At 38.7% G+C, this 22,880-nt stretch overlaps 1 protein-coding gene across 4 annotated transcripts in view; it reads right to left on the reverse strand.

Annotated features, from left to right (window-relative positions):
• Positions 1 to 22,880, reverse strand: part of NKAIN3 (sodium/potassium transporting ATPase interacting 3) — a 611,410-nt gene that overhangs the window by 143,146 nt on the left and 445,384 nt on the right. For all 4 annotated transcript variants that reach the window (XM_086695770.1, XM_086695771.1, XM_086695768.1 and 1 more), the window contains exon 4: positions 5,046 to 5,243. In XM_086695770.1, the coding sequence (XP_086551896.1) occupies positions 5,046 to 5,243 (198 nt within the window). The remainder of the gene's footprint in view (positions 1 to 5,045; positions 5,244 to 22,880) is intronic.

Below are 22,880 nucleotides of genomic sequence, written 5' to 3' on the forward strand. Positions count from 1 at the left end.
AACAAGTGAAAAAAGGGCACAACTCCAGCCTTTACGGGGCTTTCCGTAGATAGACCAGAGACTCAATGATGATAAAACTGTGCTGTCATAGCAAGCCATCTAGTACAGCCCAGGGAGGGTGAGTGAGCAGGGCAGGTCTAGGAAATGTTCTCAGTGACACATGTACACAGTTATATAGTATAACACTGTGCATAACAGTTATATCATATATAATCATGATACAAAATTGCTATACTATGGATTATATATTATGTTAGCTGTATTAGCTCTATATTCTTTTAAAAAAATTTTTTTTAACGTTTATTTATTTTTGAGACAGAGAGAGACAGAGCATGAACGGGGAAGGGTCAGAGAGAGGGAGACACAGAATCTGAAACAGGCTCCAGGCTCTGAGCTGTCAGCACAGAACCCGACACGGGGCTCGAACTCACGGACCGTGAGATCATGACCTGAGCCGAAGTTGGCCGCTTAACCGACTGAGCCACCCAGGCGCCCCAATTATTAGCTCTATATTCTATACATCCAACATCATTACATTGGATGAGGTAAATAGTTCAAATGTCCATTAATAGGGAAGCATTAAATAAACAATGAACCACTGATGTGCTGATATGGAAATAGTTCCAAAATATATAAGTTGAAAAAAGGAAGACCTCAGAGGAGTGGATGTCATATGCTGTCTTTTGTGGGGGGGCAAATAAAAATAAAAAGTCATAGTTTCTTGAATTTCATATAGACACTTTGGCATAGCACTAAAAATTATAACAAAACTGGCTGCCTATTGGGGAGCAGAGATGGGGAAACCAGGCAGAGGGTACACAAGGGTGGGAGGGCGTATTGCCACTGTACACATTTTTATGAGTTTGGACTAAGTGAATGTATTATCTATTTAAAAAATTAACATATCCTGAACCTTTGGGGGGGGATGGTATCTACTAGTGGACTGTGGACAGGTGGCTGGAGAGCTGAGAACGGGGTAAGAGGGAGCGGGGTGGGGTGGAGAGCCATTCCAAGCACAGTGTTGCACATGGGAGGCATGCTGTGCTTGCGAACCTGTCATGTTTTGTGAAGATGACAGGTGGGCTCCTCAAGGGGAGTGTTGGGAGATGGGGGTCTTGGGAATCAGACAGAGTGCAGGTCATGAGGTCCTCATGTGACAGGATATGAATTCAGATTTCATCTTGGAGGTGGGAATCTTTGGCTGGTGATCAGAAGGGAAATGAGTGACCAGAACAGCACTTTGTAATCATCTTCCTGGGAGCAAGTACACGTGTGATGGTGGGTGAGGCACAACCGGAGCTGGGAAGACTCTCTGGGAGGCTATTGGCCATCCTTCTGGTAGAAATGATGAGCATATGGGCCAAGGACATGGGCAGTGGTCACAGACAAGGGGGACTAACATCACCCACACCTTGCTCCTGGCTACAGCCCTTGACTTTTCATCTCCTCCATGGATTAGACTTTGCTCCTCTCCTCATACTATTCACAGTCATTCTTTAGATTCCACCCTGAAGTATAACTTGGTGTTGCTGGCCATTTGCAGGACCCCTGCTAAATAGGCTTCAGTGAGATTAGGGTGGCAGGCATCTCTCTCTGCCTTCCATTCTCCCTGTCCCCTTCAACCTGGGTGCCAGTGAGGGACCCCAAGACACATTGCTGCTATGCAGACACAGTGGCACTGGCAAGGCCAGGGACCAGAGCTGCCGTGCTGGGGCCCGTGGAGCTAGACACGTCGTCCCAGAGGGGGTAGCAGGCCACTGCCTTCTTTCTGAATCCTGCTATTTTTTGTGTTTCTGTCAAGCTTGTACATAGCTCCTGCAGATATTTGACTGGCATTTCATTTTTTCCAGTTCCAAGCTCTACTCTTATGTGGGACAACTGTACAGGCAGTATTCATGAGCAGAGCAGAGCTGTATCCATGAGTAAACCGTTCAAATATTTCCCTCTCACTTGCCAGAGAGCTGCTGCTTTCAAACCCCAACACACCCCCTCCATTATTCTGCCCACCTCTATTGGCCTCTCCCTGCATCCTTCTAGATCCTTCTGTGCCTCTAGCAATTACAGGGGTACCCCCTGGCACAGCAGGGCCCCCAGGACATTGTCCCATCTCAAAGCCCTTTGTCTAACTTGCCAAGTTGTCGCCCATGCAGCACAGGCTGTTAAATATTGTGACCATCATTCCCTTTTTTTCAGGAATAAGGTTGACATCTCAGCACATGCTAGGTGACTACTACAGAAAGTATTCCTATATCATCACATTAAAAAATTGTAATTTTAATAGTTATAAACATATTTATATGAAATACGTGGAAAGTATAAAAAACCCATATAACCACACAATAATACATAATTTGACAGTTGGGAAACAATTTCAGGGTGTATTCCATTTTAATATAAAAAGATACAATACTGGAACTCTTGTCTCATGGGTGTATTACACAAGAAAAGTCAGAGATCAGCAACTAATCCTTTTATTGCTGGAATGCTAAATAGAAGAGTCAGGACTATACATGCGGGTGGACGGCTTTGAATGTTCACTAGACAAATATGTCAAAGAATTAGTTTATAACTGACAAGTCCTTTTAGGTGGCAACATACATTTTGTTGAGTATTTCTCCTTAGTGTATGTTTTTATGTGTCAGTTCAGCCCCTTACCAAATAAATACTTTCACCTTGCTATTCATTTGAATTGGAGTAACCATGGAGAAATGACTTTTTGATTCCACAGTATTATGCTGTATTATAAAAATGTGAACATCATGCTATCATTCCACAAAATGGTTTAGCAATTTACTCTGAATAATTTTTTAAAAGGAAGTAGATCTGTCCAGAGATGAAAGATTCTAGAAAAATGTTTCAAAATTAAAAAAAAAAAGAATAAGAACCTTTAGAATCTAGCATATAATAATAGAGTACTCTTTTACCTTAACATACACTGAAAAATTTTAAGAGAAAATGTGCCTCTCTATTTTTCTTAAAAAAACAACAACAAAGATTTAAACATATATTTTGGCACAGTTTCATATGTAAGTGCTAGGAGATTAAAGAAAGATCAGAAAATAGGAAACAACTGATAAACATCTATTGACAAATGGCAATATCTAGAAACCAAGAAGAATCAGAATCTCTGGTACATCTCTGAGAGAAAATTCCTTAGTGTTGAGCCATAACCTCTTTCTTCTTTTTTTAAATTCAGTGCAGAATTTGCTTTCATTGGACTAGAACACTAAACAATCTGATTTTTTATTCTAACCTTTAGTCTTTCTAGAAAATTATATTTCAAGTGTGCTCTAAAACACTATTTTAAAACTTGACATATGTGGGTTAAAGAACAACAATTCATAGATTATACAAGTGAGGCAAGACCACTACGTTGGTGGTCCCAAATCAGCCATGGCTCCTGGTATGCTCACTTTTTTATAGCTACCCTCCTACATTTGGCTTGGGCTTGGTCATATGACTTGTTGTAGTCAATGGAATAATAGTACAAGTTATTCAGGTAGAGCCTGGAAAAATGATTACATGTTGGGCTTCCCCTGGAACCTAGCTACCTTGCTATAGGAAAACCTGTTAAGTTTCTGCAAAAAGACAAGCCATATGGAGGAGAATGTGGTCCAACAGCAGCACCAGACATGTGAATGAGGTCCTCTTCGGTATTCTAGCCCCAGCAGAGGCCCTTGTTGAAAGGTGCATATGAGTGATCCTGGCCAATACCATGCAGAGCAGAAGAACTACACAGCTGAAACGTGCTCAAATTTCTGACCCACAGAACTCTAAGCAATAAATTTATATTGCTCTAAGTAATTCCATGTTGGAGTGGTTTGTTACATAGCAGTAGATAACAGATATACTAAATGATAACAAGGTTTCTCAACCTGTTTCTAGAAATAATTCCAAGGTACATTCTTCACCGACATACATCTCTTATACTTCTGTTGTCTATTCATTTACTGTTGAGCCTGTATCTTTTGTTCCTATTCTAACTCAACCAGTTGGATAGAAGGATAGAGTTGGATAGTTGGCTTATATGAAAAGTGTGACTTAAATTTACTTTATTGTATGCTGACTCAAACAACATGCCATGTCCTTGTTGGATCTCAGAGGAACAGCATGGTTGATAATACCTTAAGTTACTTCCCCTCTACACTGTAATCAAATTGTGTGTGGGACAATCTGATAGAAAAAAATTAACTTTAAGAGATTCCCAAGACATAAACTTCCTGTGGTCCAATCAAGCCATTTCTTCTCTCTGCTCCTCTATATGGAATTACATCTTGACACCACACTTTAAGCACTAAAATGTGGAAGACTCTTTGGAGGGATTTTTTTTCTTAAGGAATAATAATAATAATAATTATTATTTTTAATGTTTATTTTTGAGACACAGCACGAGCAGGCAGGGCATGGGGGAGTGATAGGGAGCGGTAGAGAGAGAGAAAGGGAGCAACAGAATCCGAAGCAGTCTCCAGGCTCCGAGCTGTCAGCACAGAGCCCGATGCAGGACTTGAATCCACGGACCACGAGATCATGACCTGAGCCGAAGTCAGAAGCCCAACCGACTGAGCCACCTAGGCGCCCCCAGGAATAATTATTTGAAATATGAAGCTTACTAGATTGATCAGGCCATTGGATGTGTTTGCACCCTCCTTTCTCTGGAACTGATGCGCATTAGTTAAAGAATGCTTTAGAAGTAGAAGCAGTAGCAGATGTGTAAGCAGAAGAACCCAAAGTAGAGAGTGGGAAAGGCACTGCTTCTGGGGGACGGTGATGCTATTTCACTGAATGGTGTATATTGTATCTCAAGTTAGAAACTATAGCGGAAACTATTTCTAAAACAAAGTGTCCGGATACCAAGAGGGAAGATGTAGCCTCATTAAGTACAGCTACTGTTAGCACAATTGCTGCTATTTCCATTATTTAGAGGATGTTCTCCATGTGCTTATTTAAGGCATTATCTACCAGATGGGTGTGGACAGCAGGTTTAGATACAAAAATGCCAATAAAGGAGAGTCTTGATCAGACAGTGATTCATTGGTGCTACTTACAGAGAGTAGTATCTGGACAGCGCTGTGGATGACCTCTAGGTACTGGAAGTCCACAATGCAGCCTGTGACAGAGACGTACGTGTAATCATCCATCATGCCGTGGGCGGACGGAGGCAGCACTCTTCGGACACAGCCAGGCCCGTGTTCCCGCCACCACGACCGGTGCACAGAAATGTTGAATGTCATCAGATCTGTATCCTAGGTGGGCAGGAGACGAGAGCAAAAGGAGACAGTCCTATCATATCACGTCTCTGATTTGCACTTTAGGAAGAATTCAGGATGGAGAAAATTGTTGAGAGGACTTACATTTCAGGTGCAAAATAACACAAGACAGAATCACAAATGGCTATATATACCATATGCCTAAACGACTGGATTATACTCGTTTAACATAGATACAACCTTTGAAAAATAACATTTTAAGGTTAGCACGCCTCAAAAATTGAGAGGCAAGGTCCTCTACATTTGTTCAAAACAAATTATTTTATTCATTTTGAGACTTTTTGTCTGCATTTTCTTGTTCATCATCATCGACATCACCTTTATGGGCTAACATGAGTGCTTTTTAGCATTCTAGCCATTGTTCTAAGTAAGCACTTTTCATATACTATATCCTTAAGGTTCATATAGATACTAGTAGTAACCCAATTTACAGTAAGCTGAATAGTAGTCCCCTCAAAAGACCTTCATGTGCCTCTCTCTGGTACCTGTGAATTTTACCTTCTTTGGATTATCTGAGTGGGCCCTAAATGCAATCTCATGTATTCTCATGAGGGGGAGGCAGAGGGAGATCAGACACAAGGCAGAAGAGGAGAAGGCAATGTGACCATGGAAAATTGGAGATGGGACTGATGTGGCCACAAGCCCAGGAATGCTGGTAGCCACTAGAAGCTGGAAGAGACAAGGGACTATTGTCTTCAAGAGGTCCAGAGGGAGCATGGCCCCGTCAACACCTTGATTTCAGCCCAAGGAAATTGATTGCAGACTTGTGGCCTCCAGAACTGTGAGATTAAGTTTCTGTTGTTTAAGACATCAGGTTTGTAGTAACTTGTTACATAGCAGCCCTAAGAAACTAACACACGTAAGGAAAGGAAGTCACAGAGAGGCAAAATACATTGCCCAATTTAATGAACAAATTACATAAATTGCCTATTTAATGACAGACCCACAACTTGATCCTCTGCAGTCTGTACTTTCAGCTCTGATGTGGTACTACCCCGTTGCCTATGGTGTTCTCCCTCCCAAACCTTTACAATTCCTCATACCCTAAATTCCTCCTCAATTCCGGAAAACACCACTGAGAGCCAGAACAAAAGAACCAAGAAGGCAATCCTTGGCATTTACATATCAAAATAAGCTTTCAGAGCTCTTTAGCAGAGACAACAGCCCGGGTGTTTATCCTCAAAAGATGCCCATTAGTATTTTGGTGGAATGTGAGCCTGGAACAACTGAGATCAGACTGTTTTTGCTGTAACAATGGATTGAAAAGAATAGGTAAGGAGCCAGCATCTTGATTCCCAAAAAACTGACCTCAAGTCCTGGCCTCTCCCATTCTGCCCACTGAATCCTATCTTTCCCCATCATACTGTCTTCCTTTTGCTGGAGTGTAATCCCCAATAAAAGCCTTGCCCAGAAGTCCTGCGTGGCCTCTAGTTAATTCCTATTGCTTGGTGAGCCCAAGGGCCGTGGTTGCTAACAAAACTACTATTATAGGCATGCCTCAGATTATATCACTATTAAAACATTTTATATCTCTTTTTTTCTCTTTTGGGTTGTTGGTTTGTTACACATATCATTCAGTTACCTTCACAGTTACAGCACTTTATTGATAATAAAACATTTTACATCTTTTTTTTTTTTTTGGTTCTTGGTTTGCTACCTGTATCATTTGCAGTGCCCTCTGAAGGGAGAATATTATAGAAAAATAATTGCTTTAGCTAGTGAATTCAGTTTAATGCAAGGCAATTTACCTGCAGGCAAACAGCACACTGACTGCTCCCTTTCCTGACCATCAGATTTAATCTCTTACAGTTAGTCATGATCACAACCAAAAAACTATTATTTCCTGTTTTAATAGAATTCATTAGGTTCAGGATGAACTGGAGTGATCTCAAAAGTCATAGCAATTTCTGCTCTTTAAGTATTCTTCCCCAGTGGCCTTTTCTATTGCTGGACTCTAAATTCCTTTCGATATGATTTTGACTGAAATTTATATTACACAAATAAAACAAAAGTGAATTTATGAACTCATGGTATGTATTTGCTACGCTCATAAAATCCCTCTGTGTAGTTCTCACTTAATTTGCTGGTACTATAAATATTTAAAAACTGTGCTGTTTTTTGCCATGACTACATTAAAATGTGAATGAGAACATCAATAGCATCAAATTATACTTAAAGCTTAAACTTCTAACTTAAATTTGCAAGTGTGTGTCTGATTTCAATCCCCTTCAGTAGCTAGATTTCAAACATTGCAAAAACCCTTAACACATAATAACTCAATTTTGTATATGAAGCACATCAGAGGAAATGCAGAACAAAAAAAACTATAACAAAGTTTTTTATGAAAAAAAAATACAGAAGGTCATTTACTTTGTTTAAGCTGTTCGTTACCACATCAAAGCCTATAGATTTGAAATACATGGGTTAACGCTAAACCTGGATCACCAAAGTGATCCTTACAAATAATTTCAAGGAGCTCAAAAGTCGTTTCTCTTTCACTTCTTGGAGTTACAATAGTATAGTGATGATTTAAGCACAACATGCTTAAGAAAACTGGTGACTGACATCCTTGTCATTTTCTTTAGAATTTAAAAGATTTCAACAATGATATTTACATTTATGCAAGCGTGGGTGATTACCAAGGGACAGTTTGGAGGACAAAGAAAGCAAGGAAGGAGAAGAAAAGCATGAAACCCAAGCAGAGGGGCTTGGGATGCAAAGGGCAGCCTGGAGAGAGAGAGAACACATCAAGGCTAACAGAAGAGAGAATTTCAGGGAAGATGGTAATGCCATAGACTCAAAACCTGGTTAAAAAGAACCACTGAATTTGGTGACTGGTTTGGCAAGGGGAAGGGGGGGGATGCCTTATGAAATGCAATGCCAGGAGAGCATTGAGAGTGAAAAACTGGATTACAAGGAATAGAGGGGACTGAGAGGAGAGAATTTGGTGTGTTTTTTCATGAAGTTTGGGAGTCAACGTAGTGAGAACACAGGATGGTGGCCTCAAGGGTGGGCAAGGAAAGCAAGAGTCCCTCCAAGGAAACATGTGGAGAACCGCATGCCAGCTGCATCTGCTCACATGCACAAAGTTGTGACTTAGAAGAAAATTATTCCAGAACACCTGTCTCCCCCTAATATCTATTTAAGCAAATATTGAATGTTTAAAAGTACTTTCATCTCTCTAGTGTGAATTCCAAACTTGTTCCCATTTCCTTCAAATACTTGAATTAAACAAAAAAGGAATTTCCAGAATTCTTTGAAGTGTTGTTCATCAACCGTGTAGGTGAACATGCCTGCCCACATTCCTTTCACAATAAGTGTAGCCGCAGCACTGGAATCAGCTCATGTCCTAAAAAAGCTCAATATTCACTTCTTTTATAGTATATCACTATATTATCTCTTATTAATCAAGGAGATAGTCTCTGTCTTATTCTTATTCTATCTGCTTTTTTTGGGCATGTGTCTAATTCAACTAACTCTCTCTACTTCTAGAAATGGATGCTCAACTGCTAATGATATTCTTTTTTTTTTTTCTGTTTCCTTAATTGTGACTCAAAGAATCATTGAATCCACTCTTACATAGTTATCTCCTTTCTTTGTCTTTTTACTCAGTCTTATCATAAGCCAGGACATTTGGAGATGAACGTGTATTTAACAAAATAGATTTTACTCAGTTTTAAAGAGTTAGCATTGGGCTTATATTTAGATAGTAGACTTCATGTTAGTTGAAACTTCTTTTGAGATACTCGTTCATCTCAGAATATGAATTAGACAAGTAAAAACAATTTGCTTACATTTCTAATTATTTTTTTTTCACCAAAGCACTAAATATTTTAGAGGGTACTATGGATCCATAGAGTAAAGGGCAAACACAGTGCTTGGTAGTGAGGTGTAAGTGTTTAGAGCATGTAATACAAAGACTAGGTACCAGTTCAAATATATTAACAATTACATGTTGTTTTCCTTAAAGATAGGTTTAAAAGATATTCAAGTTTCCATTGGGAAGAAAAAGTCTGTCATTTGCTAAGTCATAATCACTCAGTCTGTGCCATTGGTTCTGAATACAAAGAGCAGTTTGCACCTATAAAGACAGAGAACAAAGTGATGGTTACGGTGGGGGGCGGGTGGGGGTTGGGCAAATGGGTAAAGGGGAGTGGTAGGTACCGGCTCCCAGTTTTGAAATGAACAAGTCACAGGAATAAAGGACACAGCATAAGGAATATAGTTGATGATTTTGTGGGCACCTTGGTGGCTCAGATGACTAAGCGTCCAACTCTTGATTTTGGCTCAGGTCATGATCTCATGAGCCCCATGTTGGGCTCGGCATTGACAGTACAGAGCCTGCTTGGGATTCTCTCTCCCTCTCTCTCTCCTCCTCGCCAATTGGCACACACATTCTGTCTCTCCCTATCTCTCTCAAAATAATGTTTTAAATAAACATCTAAAAAACCACATTGTAATAGTATTGTATGGTGAGAAGTCGTGGCTACACGTTTGAGCACAGCATAATGTATAAACTTGCTGAATCACTATGTTGTACAACTGAAACTAATGTAACATTGTGTGTCAACTATACTCAAATTAAAAAACTAAGAGAAAAAAAGCAGTGTGCAGAGTAAGTGGCCACTGGTTACTCTGACCTCCTGTTTCCCATCTCTACAACTAGGTATTGCTGGGATTTTTCATTTCTGTACCATTGGTCATAAACCAGAGGCAGAGCTAAAAGTAATGAAGCCTTTTGTCTTCATCCTGGGGCTTAATTCCCTGAATCGAACCACAACAGGAAGGAATGAAGTCTCATCTATCCATCCAATGATATTTATGGAGTTTCTAATGTGAGCTATGTGTTGGGACGTAAGATTGAACATAAGAGATCTTATCCCTGTCCTCATGGAACATATACTCTAGTAGAGAAGATAGGCAATAAAGTAAACAACTAAGTAGGCAGAATAAGTACCCATTGCGAAAACTAATATAAAGGAAAAAACGTGCTGGAGAGTGGCTGGGATGTGAAATGGAGTTCCTCCCTAATAGATCGCCAGAGAAGGCTTCTCCAATAGCGGATATTTGGGCTAAGACCTGTTAGATGAGAAGGAACTAGATGTGTGAAGATCTGGGGAACGAGTGTTGCACACTGATGGAACTCCAAGTGCAAAGATCACGTGAGGGCAAAGAGGTGTCAGTATTCCTGGTACCGACTGAAGACCGGTATAGCTGGAGGGAAGCCGAGGTGAGGATAAAAGTGGTGTATGATGAGGCTGAAGACAGGCAATGAGCCACGGCAGAGTCCGGTTGAGAAGTCAAATACCAACATCATCTCCTGTGCATTCTTAAAAAGATAATTCTAAGAACTGTAAAGAGGATGGGTTTGACTGGGCAAAACTCGGAGCCAGGTAGGTGGTTATGATAGCGGGTGAGTGTCTTGGAGAAAGGCGGTAGCAGTAGAAGGAGGCAGAACAGAGAGGTGAGACATATTCTGGAGGCAGAATAGCATGTGGGGCTGAGAGGAAGAGATAAATGGAGGACAACCATCTCTCATCGGGTGGCAGCCGCCTGTCAGTTGACGGCAATGCCCTGAGGAAGGCCACTCCAGCAGCAGCATCATTGCGGGGCTGGAATTGGGCACATCGGCCCCGTAAAGGGGAAGGGACGGGGCCCGAAACAGTACGTCCCAGTGCATCTTTGTCAGCTTGGCATTGTAAAACCATTTTCCTTATGTGTAGATTAAAAAAAAAGGAGTCGTCATGTTAAATGGTGTTGGAAATACAAATTTTTGGTGTAAGAGAAGAGAGTCACTTATCTCGATGAGCACTGAGTAATGTATCGAATTGTTGAATCACTATGTAGTACACCTGAAACGAATATAACACTGTATGTTAACTATACTGGAATTAAAATTAAAAAGAAAAGAAAAAACAGTTATAAGATCAAAGAAATTAAGTGAAATAGTGTGATTTGGAAAACAAAGACTTGACTGCTCTTCCAGAAATTTCTTCCAGAAATTTAACTAATATATTTTACTATCCACATGCTTTTACTTTCGAAATAAGAACTAAAATATTGCCCATGATCAATTAATCTCAATAATGAGGAAACCAGGGGTGCCTGGGTGGCTCAGTTGGTTAAGTGTCCGACTCTTGATTTCAGCTCAGGTCATGATCTCATGGCTTTATGGGTTCAAGCCCCGCATCAGGCTCTGCGCTGACAGTGTGGAACCTGCTTGGGATTCTCTCTCTCTGCCCCTCCCCCACTTGCACTGTGTCACCAAAACAACTTTTACTATCATGCTCTGAGCTTTGGTTCTAGTCTGTTCAGTCATACAGTTCATTGTACAATTTTCATGGAAATGGCTAATATTTGTGTTCCTTTCTTTTGTTCTCATTTTTTAACTTATTCAACTGAATATCTTAGTCCCATAATAAGTAGCACTTTAAAAAATAATTCTAGGGACGCCTGGGTGGCTCAGTCGGTTAAGCATCCGACTTCCGCTCAGGTCATGATCTCACAGTCCCTGAGTTCGAGCCCCGCGTCGGGCTCTGTGCTGACAGCTCAGAGCCTGGAGCCTGCTTCACATTCTGTGTTTCCCTCTCTCTCTGCCCCTTCCCTGCTCATGCTCTGTCTCTGTCTCAAAAATAAATAAACATTAAAAAAAATTAAAAAAAAAATAAAAATTCTATTGCTGAGTCTTTTATTTATATTCATATCTGGATTAGCTGACTTTTAGAATTAGTACAGTTTTAGTCTGTAAGTATATATAAATTCGTTGTTTTGTATAAATGATTAATATAAGCTCAATCCCCTCAGCCTTTGTGGGTTTGGGGCTATGTGCACAGCACCTTATACATGACAATAAAATTGTATCGCTGCAAAAAACCACTATGATGTTAAGACTGAACTGAAAATTTCAAATTGTGCTCATGATTCGAAATGATTATATAGAATGTGTGTGTGTGTGTGTGTGTGTGTGTGTGTGTGTGTGTGAGTGATCTCTGTTCACTGAAATGGCCTAGAAGCAATGTCACTCCGGTAGCAGCAAACATCTCTGGTTCACACTCCCCAGTATAAGAACCAAGGTTTTTCCCTGGAGAAATGCTAAATACAGTGTGGTACAAGGAAGGAACAAAGACAGTGTGAAATATACTTTGTCCTAGAAAGCAAGACAGTTTAAAAAAATTGATGAGTCATGTTGAAAACATGTGGGAACCAATATGTAGGGTCTGTTATTGGCTGAAGTTATAATAATTGGAACATCAGAAAGAATAATGTTTAAGGCTGACAAAATGCATTGAATCAATGAAAATCTGTGACTCCATAATGATCAAAAAAGAAAGGTAAAAAAACTCATTGTTAATATTTAAAGCAGCTACTTAAATAAGACTTCTGTGTCTTCTGCTCAATTTTGCTATGACTGCTCTCTCTAAAAAGTGTTTCTTAATTATAAAAAATAACTGCACTTTAAAAAAATGAGTAAGAGAAAGAAGTAAGCATTTATTTTGTCTTTTTCCAGCAGAAATTCTAAATCAAGTTAACCAAGCTGGTGAAATAAAATTCTACATTACTGATGAGTGTCAGGCAATAAAGATAGAAGGAATAAAAGAATTTAAAAAACCACATTTTTGCCAATTTTAACAAAATTGTTTGATTCTTGTAAGGATTAGCAATTGTTTATTTAAAAAATTAAGTAAATAATTAATCCACACAGTGCCAAAGTACATAACACAGATTTATTTTTAGTGTCAAACAATACTTCTAGAATAATAGTAACAATAAATATATCACATTGAGGGTAAATGTATAGCATTAAATGTTTTAGTAGGAAAGAAGAAAGGCTAAAAATTAGTGAGCTAAGCATCTAGTTTAAAAGTTTTAAAAGACTAACAAGTTAAACTAAAGATGTTAGATATAGATTTCATTAACAAATATTTGCTATGTGCCTATATTATTCAGGGATCTAGATGAATCCATGAACAAAACAGACTAAAATCCCTGTTCCATTGGAGCTAACATTCTCATATGGGAAGACAGACTATAAACATAACAAAAAAGCACATTTCATGATCGAAGATGAGTGCTATTTAAAAAGAGTAAGGACATCAGAAATATATAATAGCAGAAATTAATTAAAAAATCAAAGATCCAATAGATAGCAAAACAAAGACCAAATTTGTATCTTTAAAAATCTACAATAAAATTAACTACATCCTAGTAAGAATGATCAAGCTCAATATGACTTGCCATTGTTCAGTGTGGTACGGGGGCCAGTCATATGCAGGATAATCACTAGTCTACCAGAGAATAGTGTGGCAACATTGAAAAGTTAAAAATGGGAATGCCTCTTGATTCTGCAATTTTATCCCTCTGCCTTTATCCTAGCTCACATATCCACCTGTATACATATATGAGTCTACTTAGCAATGGTGTTTGCAACAGCAAAAAGTTGAGAACAAGCTAAATGTCTATCAGGCATTAATAAATTGGTATTGATGCAATTGAATGCTATGTGAAGTAGAAATGAATTAAATAAGCTTATGTATATTCAAAAGGATGGATCTCTTGAGCATGATGTTGACAAAAAGAATCCAGTTGTGGACAAAATATTGTATGACTTCAGTTATATAAAGTTTTAAAAGTTGCACAATACTATGCATTTTTTTAGGAATGCATATATATATATATATATATATATATATATATATACATATGGTAAAACTTTAAATAAATATAAAAACATAACAAATAAATGCAGAATACAGAGTGAAAAAAGGGATCATGGAACAGTAAACAAGAAGGGTTTAATTGTGAGGGAAAACTTTTATCTTTATTTCATTGGTAATAAAATGAGTATTTGTCAACTACTTCATTATTCTTTATTAAGTATTACATACTGCTTGAAGATAAATTTTTTTTTTTAAATATCCCTCTATTTCTCTCCATTCCAGTTGTCACTATCCTAGACTGGCCACCATGGTTTCTCTCTGGGACAATTGCAGTGACCCCTAAATGTAACTCCTGGCATCTCCTGTCTTCAAATTTATTTTCTTTATTACAGCCAGAATAATATTTTCTAAACCCGAATGTGTTGACATCACTAGTTGCTTAAAAACACTTCAAGGGTTTCCCACTGTCCAAAGATAAAAGGTTATCCTTGGGAAAGCCTGAGGGATCTTTAGTCACTTTTGCAGACTCCTTGTTGTCCTTCTCTTCACAATCTGTGCTCTAGCCATACCGATCCCTTTCCCCAAATGAACTGTTCTGTCTAACTTGTTGGTCTTCACACACCCTGTTCCCTTTTTATAGAATATTGTCTTTCACTCTTACCTTCCATCCGCTTTCCTGCCCCTACAAACAACCCTTCCCCATCCTGGTTACCTGGCCAACTCCAATTTCTTTTTAGGGTTCAGCAGAGATATCACTTTCTTTTGGAAAGTCATCCCTGGCCCCTGGAAAGTCTGGGCAATATAACTCTTCTGTGTGCTTCCCAAGTGCCCAATTCTTCCACCTAATTTTATAGCTTTATCTGGGTAGAGATGACACATTCTTTTTTATAATCAGTTTTCTGACTAACCTACAAGATTATAAACCAACTATAATCAGCACTGTTTTCCCATGCCAAGCTCACAAAAATAGCTCAATATATTTTTTTAATCAAAAGAATGAACAAACCTAACTGCTAGTTTTTTGAGGCATGATTTCAGTTGAGAATTGAGAAAAACTTATAAAACAAGAAATCAACTGCACATCCCTCAAAGTGCCTCTTTATGTTGCTAGTGGGAGTGTGAATTTGTGCAGCCACTTTGGAAAGAGTTTTGTATTCCCACTGAAGCTAGATAAGTATATGTCTTAGGACCTAGTGTACCTACTCCTGAGTATGTAGCCAGGAGAAATGAATGCATACATCCACCAAAGACCTGAACAAGAATGTTCTTAGCATCTATTTGTAGCCAATGCCTGAAATGTATACCAACAGTAGAATAGATTGAAAATATGTGGTATGTTGTTAAAATGGAAGCCACACAACAACAAAAGAGAATGAACTGTTGATACCACAAGGACATGGTTGACTCTTATGGACATGATGTTGAGTGAAGGAGGTCAGACTCAATAGAGATATACCATATGATTCCATTTCTATGTCCAAAGAAAGGCAGGACTGGGCTGTGGTGATGAAGGTGGAAAGAGTGAGCAGGGATGGAGGTTGTCTCTAAAGCTGGAGATCACCTGGTGTTGGTAAACCATATGACTTCTAAAGCTTCACAAACTTTTTTTTACATATGAAAAAAGTTGGAGTTGCAAGGTTTCTCTTTCCTTTTTTAAATTTTTTAATGTTTTTATTTATTTTGAGAGAGAGAAAGAGAATGAGTGGGGGAGGAACAGAGAGAGAGGAAGACACAGAATCCGAAGCCGACTCCAGGCTCTGAGCTGTCAGCACAGAGCCTGATGTGGGGCTCGAATCCACCAACTGTAAGATCATGACCTGAGCAGAAGTGGGATGCTTAACTGACTGAGCCACGCAGGCACCCCATAGGGTTTTTACTTCCCTGTTGCATTCATCTTGGAATTGACATGAGTCTTATCAAATGCATTTCTTAAGAAAGGTAAGTATGCAAAGGATCACCATCTTTCTCATATGGAATGAAAATAATTGAGGCACTGTGCGTGCATAGGTAGGAGGAAAAGAACCATGGCCAAAGACCTAATTTCCTTCCTTAAATCAGTTTGCGTCATTTGATACAATTGGAAGCAATCATACAAAAACTTGCAGTTTCCTAATAATGACTGAAGAAATCATTAGTTCCTTTGGAAGAAATGTACTACTCGTGTAGTAAAAATGAAGCCACTTTTACTACAGGGCCATTTGGCCCTGTAGTAAATTTTTACTGTAGTAAATTTCTACTACAGTGAGAAATTAACAAAAATCTGCGATTTGCAAAAGAACTTATATTTTTCTTTTAAATGTCAAGCTCCCGGTCTCTTATTTGTGTTTAATTTTTAGTTGTCCCTTTATTAGCCGTATCTTCCTGTACACTGGTTTGTCTACTTTTGATGTGCCTCAGGTCCATTGGGCAGAACCAGAGATGTCCTTGTGAAAACAGCCCTCCAAAGACTTCAAAGGACTTAAGCACTGAAAACATTTCACATATTAATTATTTGTGAAGGGATAACGTACATTCACAGATATCGACATTTCTGGTATGTAATTGATGCACCTGATTACATTAAGATTTGCCTACAGATGATTTTTAGAAAATAAGTACACCTATCATTGTAAGCTATGAATTTTAAACACCTGTAGTTTACTTACTTAATTACCAAGCTCACTCAACACATCTGGCTTCTCTGTCTTTGTGTTGATCAATAATTATTTGATTACAATGTTATGCCTTTTATGCTAATCAGGATTTTGAGACCATAAAATTGTGCTACCTTTGGTATGCATGCTGGCGCTAATGTGTTGTATTTATAGCGTGGTGTATTCATAATTCATACATGGCATATGCACGTATGCACACATTTTACTTAATTTGCACAACAGAAAATTTTTTTAATCTTTTTTTTTTCTTGCTAAGTTTACCACCTGAAAAGAACACCCTTACTTACTTTTCAATTTTGTTAGGGAAAATTCCTCATTTGAGAAAAAAAAATAGATATTTGTTTTGATGTGCTAGAAGTCTTTTTAAAAAATAAAAAGGAAAGTCATGTAGTCCTTTTAGTTGTTCCCTTTTTGAAAAGTGTCTGGATAAAAAGAACAATATTGGTGTTTCTGACCTATGAATGTGGCTGCTGGTGTGGTTGAAAACCCTCTACAAAAGAAGACTATTTTGTTAATTGCTTCCTTTGCTGAAATAATTGTGAAGGCTGGAAAGAGGTCTGATTAATTGCAAACTTGGATGTGGTAAAAACCTCTCTGGCAGGTTCTTATCTATCACCATCAATCTCAAGTTGCACAGCAACCTTCTTAGATGGCTTGTAAGAGGCAGCCTCTTGGGATATGGAAGTTTCAGAGACAGTGACTTAAATACAACTCTGGGTGGATATTCACTGTAGCAGAGGGATGTGTGTTAACCCATTCTTATTGCTTGACTCCTCATTAGGGTCTTGAAGGTTCCATACAAATCTTGGTGTGTATATGTGATTGGGGGAGTTATTCACTGTGCTGTGGGGAGGAGCTGAACTGGGAATAAAAGCCCAACTCTGCCCATTTGTAGCTATATTTTCATTTTGAAATATTGTTTCCCTGCATATCTCCCCAGATCTTTTGATATAAATAGGTGTCATCATACCAAGTTTGGAGACACCTCATGTCAACAACACTTCTATGCACTTCATCCAAATAGGATTAAGTTATCACCAGCCAGATATTCCACAAGTGTATAAAGTGCAGTGGCCACAAAGGAGTCACCTAAATAATGGACTTTGTTTTGTTTTCGGGGCACTTGGGTGGCTCAGTCAGTTAAGCGGCCGACTTTGGCTCAGGTCATGATCTCGCGGTCCGTGAGTTCAAGCCCCACGTCGGGCTCTGTGCTGACGCTCAGAGCCTGGAGCCTGTTTCAGATTCTGTGTCTCCCTCCTCTCACCCTCCCCCGTTCATTCTCTGTCTCTCTCTGTCTCAAAAATAAATAAACATTAAAAAAATTGTTTTGTTTTACTACTGTTTGATTCTTTTGGGAATAATGTTATTTAAGGTCATTTCCTTTTTTTTTTTTAATACCAGGGCGGAGTCATGGCCATAGCTGTCTTAGGGTTCTAAGGAGCTCAGGGTGCTTCTCAAACATGAATTAGTTCATATTAGAAAGTGAATTCTTATTAGCAGTGATTAGTCTTAATAATTTTAATTTCCCCAAATGAAGTAAAGATCACTTCTAGCTCTCTTTAGTTAGAGTTCAATTGGAAGTTTTCCAAAGAATATTTATTTATTTACTTATTTATTTACATTTTTTAACATTTATTCATTTTTGAGAGACAGAGAGACAGAGCATGGGTGGGGGAGGGGCAGAGAGAGAGGGAGACACGGAATCTGAAGAAGGCTCCAGGCTCTCAGCTCTCAGCACAGAGCCGCATGCAAGGTTCAAACTCATGGACCGCGAGATCATGACCTGAGCTGAAGTCAGATGCTTAACCGACTGAGCCATCCAGGTGCCCCACTGAAGAATATTTAAATCCTTTTCAATTTGCTGATCATAAGGAGAAATATAAATTTCTGTTTTTCTTTATAGATAGCAGCTACTCTTAAACCAAAGCATCCAACTTGTCCAAAAGCATACTTAGCTACATTTTTTGTAAGTACTTAAATGAATATACATACTATTATCCAACCTCTTCCCCTTCACAGTTCCACCTGCACCCAACAATCCTCCTCCCATGAGCTGGGATTATTTCCAGGGATTCTGGGTAGTTACTGTGGCTGCATCTTTTGCAATGACTGAAACAGCAACAGTATGAGGCCATAAGTGTCTATCTATGCTTGTCCTACTTCCCCTCTGTCTAAACACAAAGAGCTGTCAAATAGTGTAGGTTTCCTCCTACAAATACAGTAATTCCACTATACATATGGATCATTATAAATTTAAAAATCTTATTAGGTCACAAGATTTTCCCCGAGAACGAATGCATACATTTTTCCTTGCTCAGCTCTGTAACAGAAAGACTGTTTATAATCATCGTTCTCCATCCATTATACAGCAAAAAATATCATATTTTCTTAATTAGCACTTTATAATCTAAAAATATCTAGTCTGTATTAATTATATTATCTTGCACACCAAAGTTATTTAGAACTATTTCAATTCAGAGCCATTTACGCAGCCATTATGTGACTCACACAGCCTGATGCATTTTCCCTATAAGAACAATGCTTTGAGTATCTTGTCCACCAATCATAAGTCCTGATGCCATCTTATTTGTTATTGGAGGATAAGTATTGTGCATCAGGGGCTCTGTACACACTGAAAGGCCAAGGTTTGGAGAAGTGGAGGCTGGTTCAATCAGCAATCAGAATATGCCCACACCATCCCTGAGGCGGGAAAAAAAAAATCATCCACTAAGGGTCCAACTCCTTTTCTCAAAGTCTGAGAATTAGATATATGGTTTTTGAGGAAGTCTAGCACTTTAAAAGTTAGTTTTTGGAGACTTTCCAGAAACAGATCAAACAGGAGAAGATTCTTTTTTACTGTCACAGCTGTCATTCTTTTAAAAGTCTGTTTCCTTAGTGAAGGGCACTGTTTCTAAGAGGCACGTTTGGTGGGGGAAGGAGAGCCCGTAGCATTCAAAGGCAGCAGTTGCACCAAGGACCAAGTAAGTGAGGCTGAAAAGGCACAGTTCGCCTGGCATTCTAATCATAGTCTCGCCAGTAAGAAAAAGGAAAAGAAAAATCTCCATATGGGCAACAAGCTATTGACAGACTTTAGTTTTAAACTTTTAACCAGAGGAGAACTGAAATAGAAAGGGCACTTGCATTCCCCCTATATTCTTAACAGGTTTCATTCTCATTTATATGTTTAACATTCTCTAATTTCAGGCCATGTGCCGAGTAGCCTGTAATACTTTAGGCAAGTTACATAAAATTTCGATTTCAACTTAAAAGTCCAAGTAGTTCCCTTATACTTTCTTTCTTTTTTTTTTAAGTTTACTTATGTATTTTGAGAGAGAGACAGAAAGAGAGAGAGAGAGACAGAGAGACAGAGAGAGAGAGATAGAGACAGAGAGACAGAGAGCATGCATAAGAGGGAGAAGGGCAGAGAGAAGGAGAAACAGAATCCCAAGCAGGCTCTGCACCATCACTGCCAGTGCAGAGCCCGATGTGGGGCTCGAACCCATGAACTATGGGATCATGACCTGAATCCAAATCAAGAATAGATGCTTAATCAATTGAGCCACCCAGGTGCCCTCCCTTATGTTTTAAAATTGAGGCAATCTTCAGTAGAGAATTATGCTATATGGTACATCAGCCTTTATTTGGGGAATGTTACACATTTACATTTCCAGCTTCTAGATGTGACTCTGATCGAGTATATATTACCCCAGAGCCAACCTGCCCATGAAGAAAGTTCTGAGAGGGAAGGAATCTTCCCAAGTATCTATTCTCCATGATCTCACATTATATGAGAGACCAGTAAGTGCTACTATCTGGTCCTCAGGAAAGATCCACGAAGAAGGGAAAGCCAGATGCATAATAAATACCAGATGCATTGTAGGGAAGGATGGACCAACATCACATAACTCAGAGCAAGTGAAGTTAAATAAAAGGTTGCTGGAAAGATAGCAGCCCTGCTGGGCACGGTGACATGGGGAACACCCACCTCCCTCCTCTTCTCCACTTTGTCCAGAATTTAAATAGCAGCTTCTCTTTGAATCATTCGACAGATGGGGCTGATTTGCAGTAGGAAGCCCGGTAACTTGATGGCTTGGATCATGTTGCCTTTGGGGAGGAGTGTCTAGAAAGAAGGGCTAGAATGAAAAGGGGAGAGGAAAGAAATGCTGCTATTGTCAGAAAAAGATCAACCTAGGAGAAAAAGGGAATTTTATGGGGACCTTCAGTAGACCGGGAATCAACAGGTCAGAGCCATGCGTTATATAAAATGAACAAAAGACAGAATTTGAATTACAAGATAATAAATAATTCCATCGAGAATTTTTGTAGCTATTTGATGATTCATAGTATTCTTTGATTATTTATTTTACTCATGACCATTAACACTACTCTCAAATTCAGGTAGCTTATATTAGAATCCACTACACAATGCACATTTATTTATGAACATTTAGAAATAAACATGTTCCTATCACTTGATGTGAATGTATAAATGTGTTAGGCCATCAGATCATCATTGTTATTGAAAACATTCTGGACCATTTATATAAAGATTCTCAGTATTGAATAAAGAAGGTTCTACTTTGGGGATATATAAATTTCCGCTTCTTAGTTTGATAAATACTTAATTTGGTCATAACTACACATAACAAGAGGTTTGGTTTAGTGTTCATGTGTGAATTGTAATAAGTTTTTGCTAGGTCAATTCTTGCATCCCATAAACACATATGCAAGGGATTAAAGAGACTGTCAACAACCACAGCATCAGTGCTGGTGATGGTCAAAATTTACTTGTCAGGCAAAACATAAGACAAATGGATTATTTGTGAACATTTTGCTAAGATTGAGAACAAAGCCAGATGCCCAGAGTAAATAAACAAACAGACAAACAAGACCTCAGCTGACTGTAGGACAATGATTCATAACACTAGCTCATCCCAGAACTCTTCAAAGCTTCTTGCTGTGGACTAGTCTCAAAGGCTCATTCCCAAGAAAATTTAACCAGGCTCCTAATCAACACAGAGTTGCTTGTGAACAGAATTAGAATACTTTCTTTCAGATTAGTTGCTTCTAATAGTTCCTAGATTTTTAATGGAGTGATGGCATGATGGCAGATTTCCCTGCCTTTCTTTCTCGCCCATACCCCCAGCTCTACATCCTACCACGCACACCTCTTATCTCACAAGTACGAAAGACAGGGAGGAGACTCCGGGGACCTCAAGTTAGATGGGAAAGAAGAAAGAAAAAGATATTCCAAACAAGCCTCTGTAATCTAAGTTTCCATATCACACACAGGTTAACCATAGCATTGCATCCTATGCCTAACATTTACCTGAAAAGCAATCATAACGTTGTGGTCTTTCTGGACTTCTGAGATGGGAATGGCAGCAACAGTGCCTACCCAATGACATTTGTCTATTGTTTTTGTCCAGCCTTGGACATAGCCAGTCCATAGCCAACAGTACACTTACTCTTTTCTGCTAATGTAAGTCTGGCTTTGTAATGACGGTACCCCATGAACTCAGCATTCTAGCTATACCAAGAAGCAGAACCCTGGTCAATGGAAAAACACCACCATTGTCGCCATCTGCTCTTTGGCCCTTTTCACACTGCAGTATAATTTATCTTTTTAGGATTGTCCTGCCCATTGACTTTATGTTTCTCAAGAGCGAGCATGGATTCATTTTTATATACACAGTATCTAAAACAGAGCTAAACATGTAGTAGATATGTAATAAATATTCATTGATGAATTATTGGTTCTTAAATAAGATAAATAACATGCATCCTTTAGAATCAAAGGGTCAATTTCTTACCTACTAAAGAGTTAACATAAAATATAAACTATAAAAGCCTTAGAGAAAACAAACATAAATATTTATCTTAGGGTGAGGAAGGACAAACAAAACTAGCAAGAAAGAAAATGACGAAGAATAGATATGAAAAATTTGCTTTCAAGGATAGCTAATGAGAAGAATTGACACTGGAATTAAGAGTTGGCGTCTTCCCCCTGTGTTATACTATGCCACTTTGAAAAGTGTTTTTTGCCAAAATTGAGTCTTTTCAACCACATGTTAAAAGGAACAATATTACTGTAAACAACACTACGTTTACACAGACAAATTGGTTTAATGCATTAAGGAAAAATGCTACATGAATTAAACAAGATGCATTAAAATGTCTTCCAAAAACTTACCGACAAATAATTGGTTTGACTGTATTTTTCAGAGTTTAGTCAATTAACCTGGTGTCCCTTAGGTGTGATCCTAGGATTAGAGTACTAGGGAATTACTAGTTGTAAAATA

Source organism: Puma concolor, chromosome F2, assembly GCF_028749965.1.
Source record: "Puma concolor isolate L17-30 chromosome F2, mPumCon1.1.hap2, whole genome shotgun sequence".
Taxonomy (NCBI): domain Eukaryota; kingdom Metazoa; phylum Chordata; class Mammalia; order Carnivora; family Felidae; genus Puma; species Puma concolor.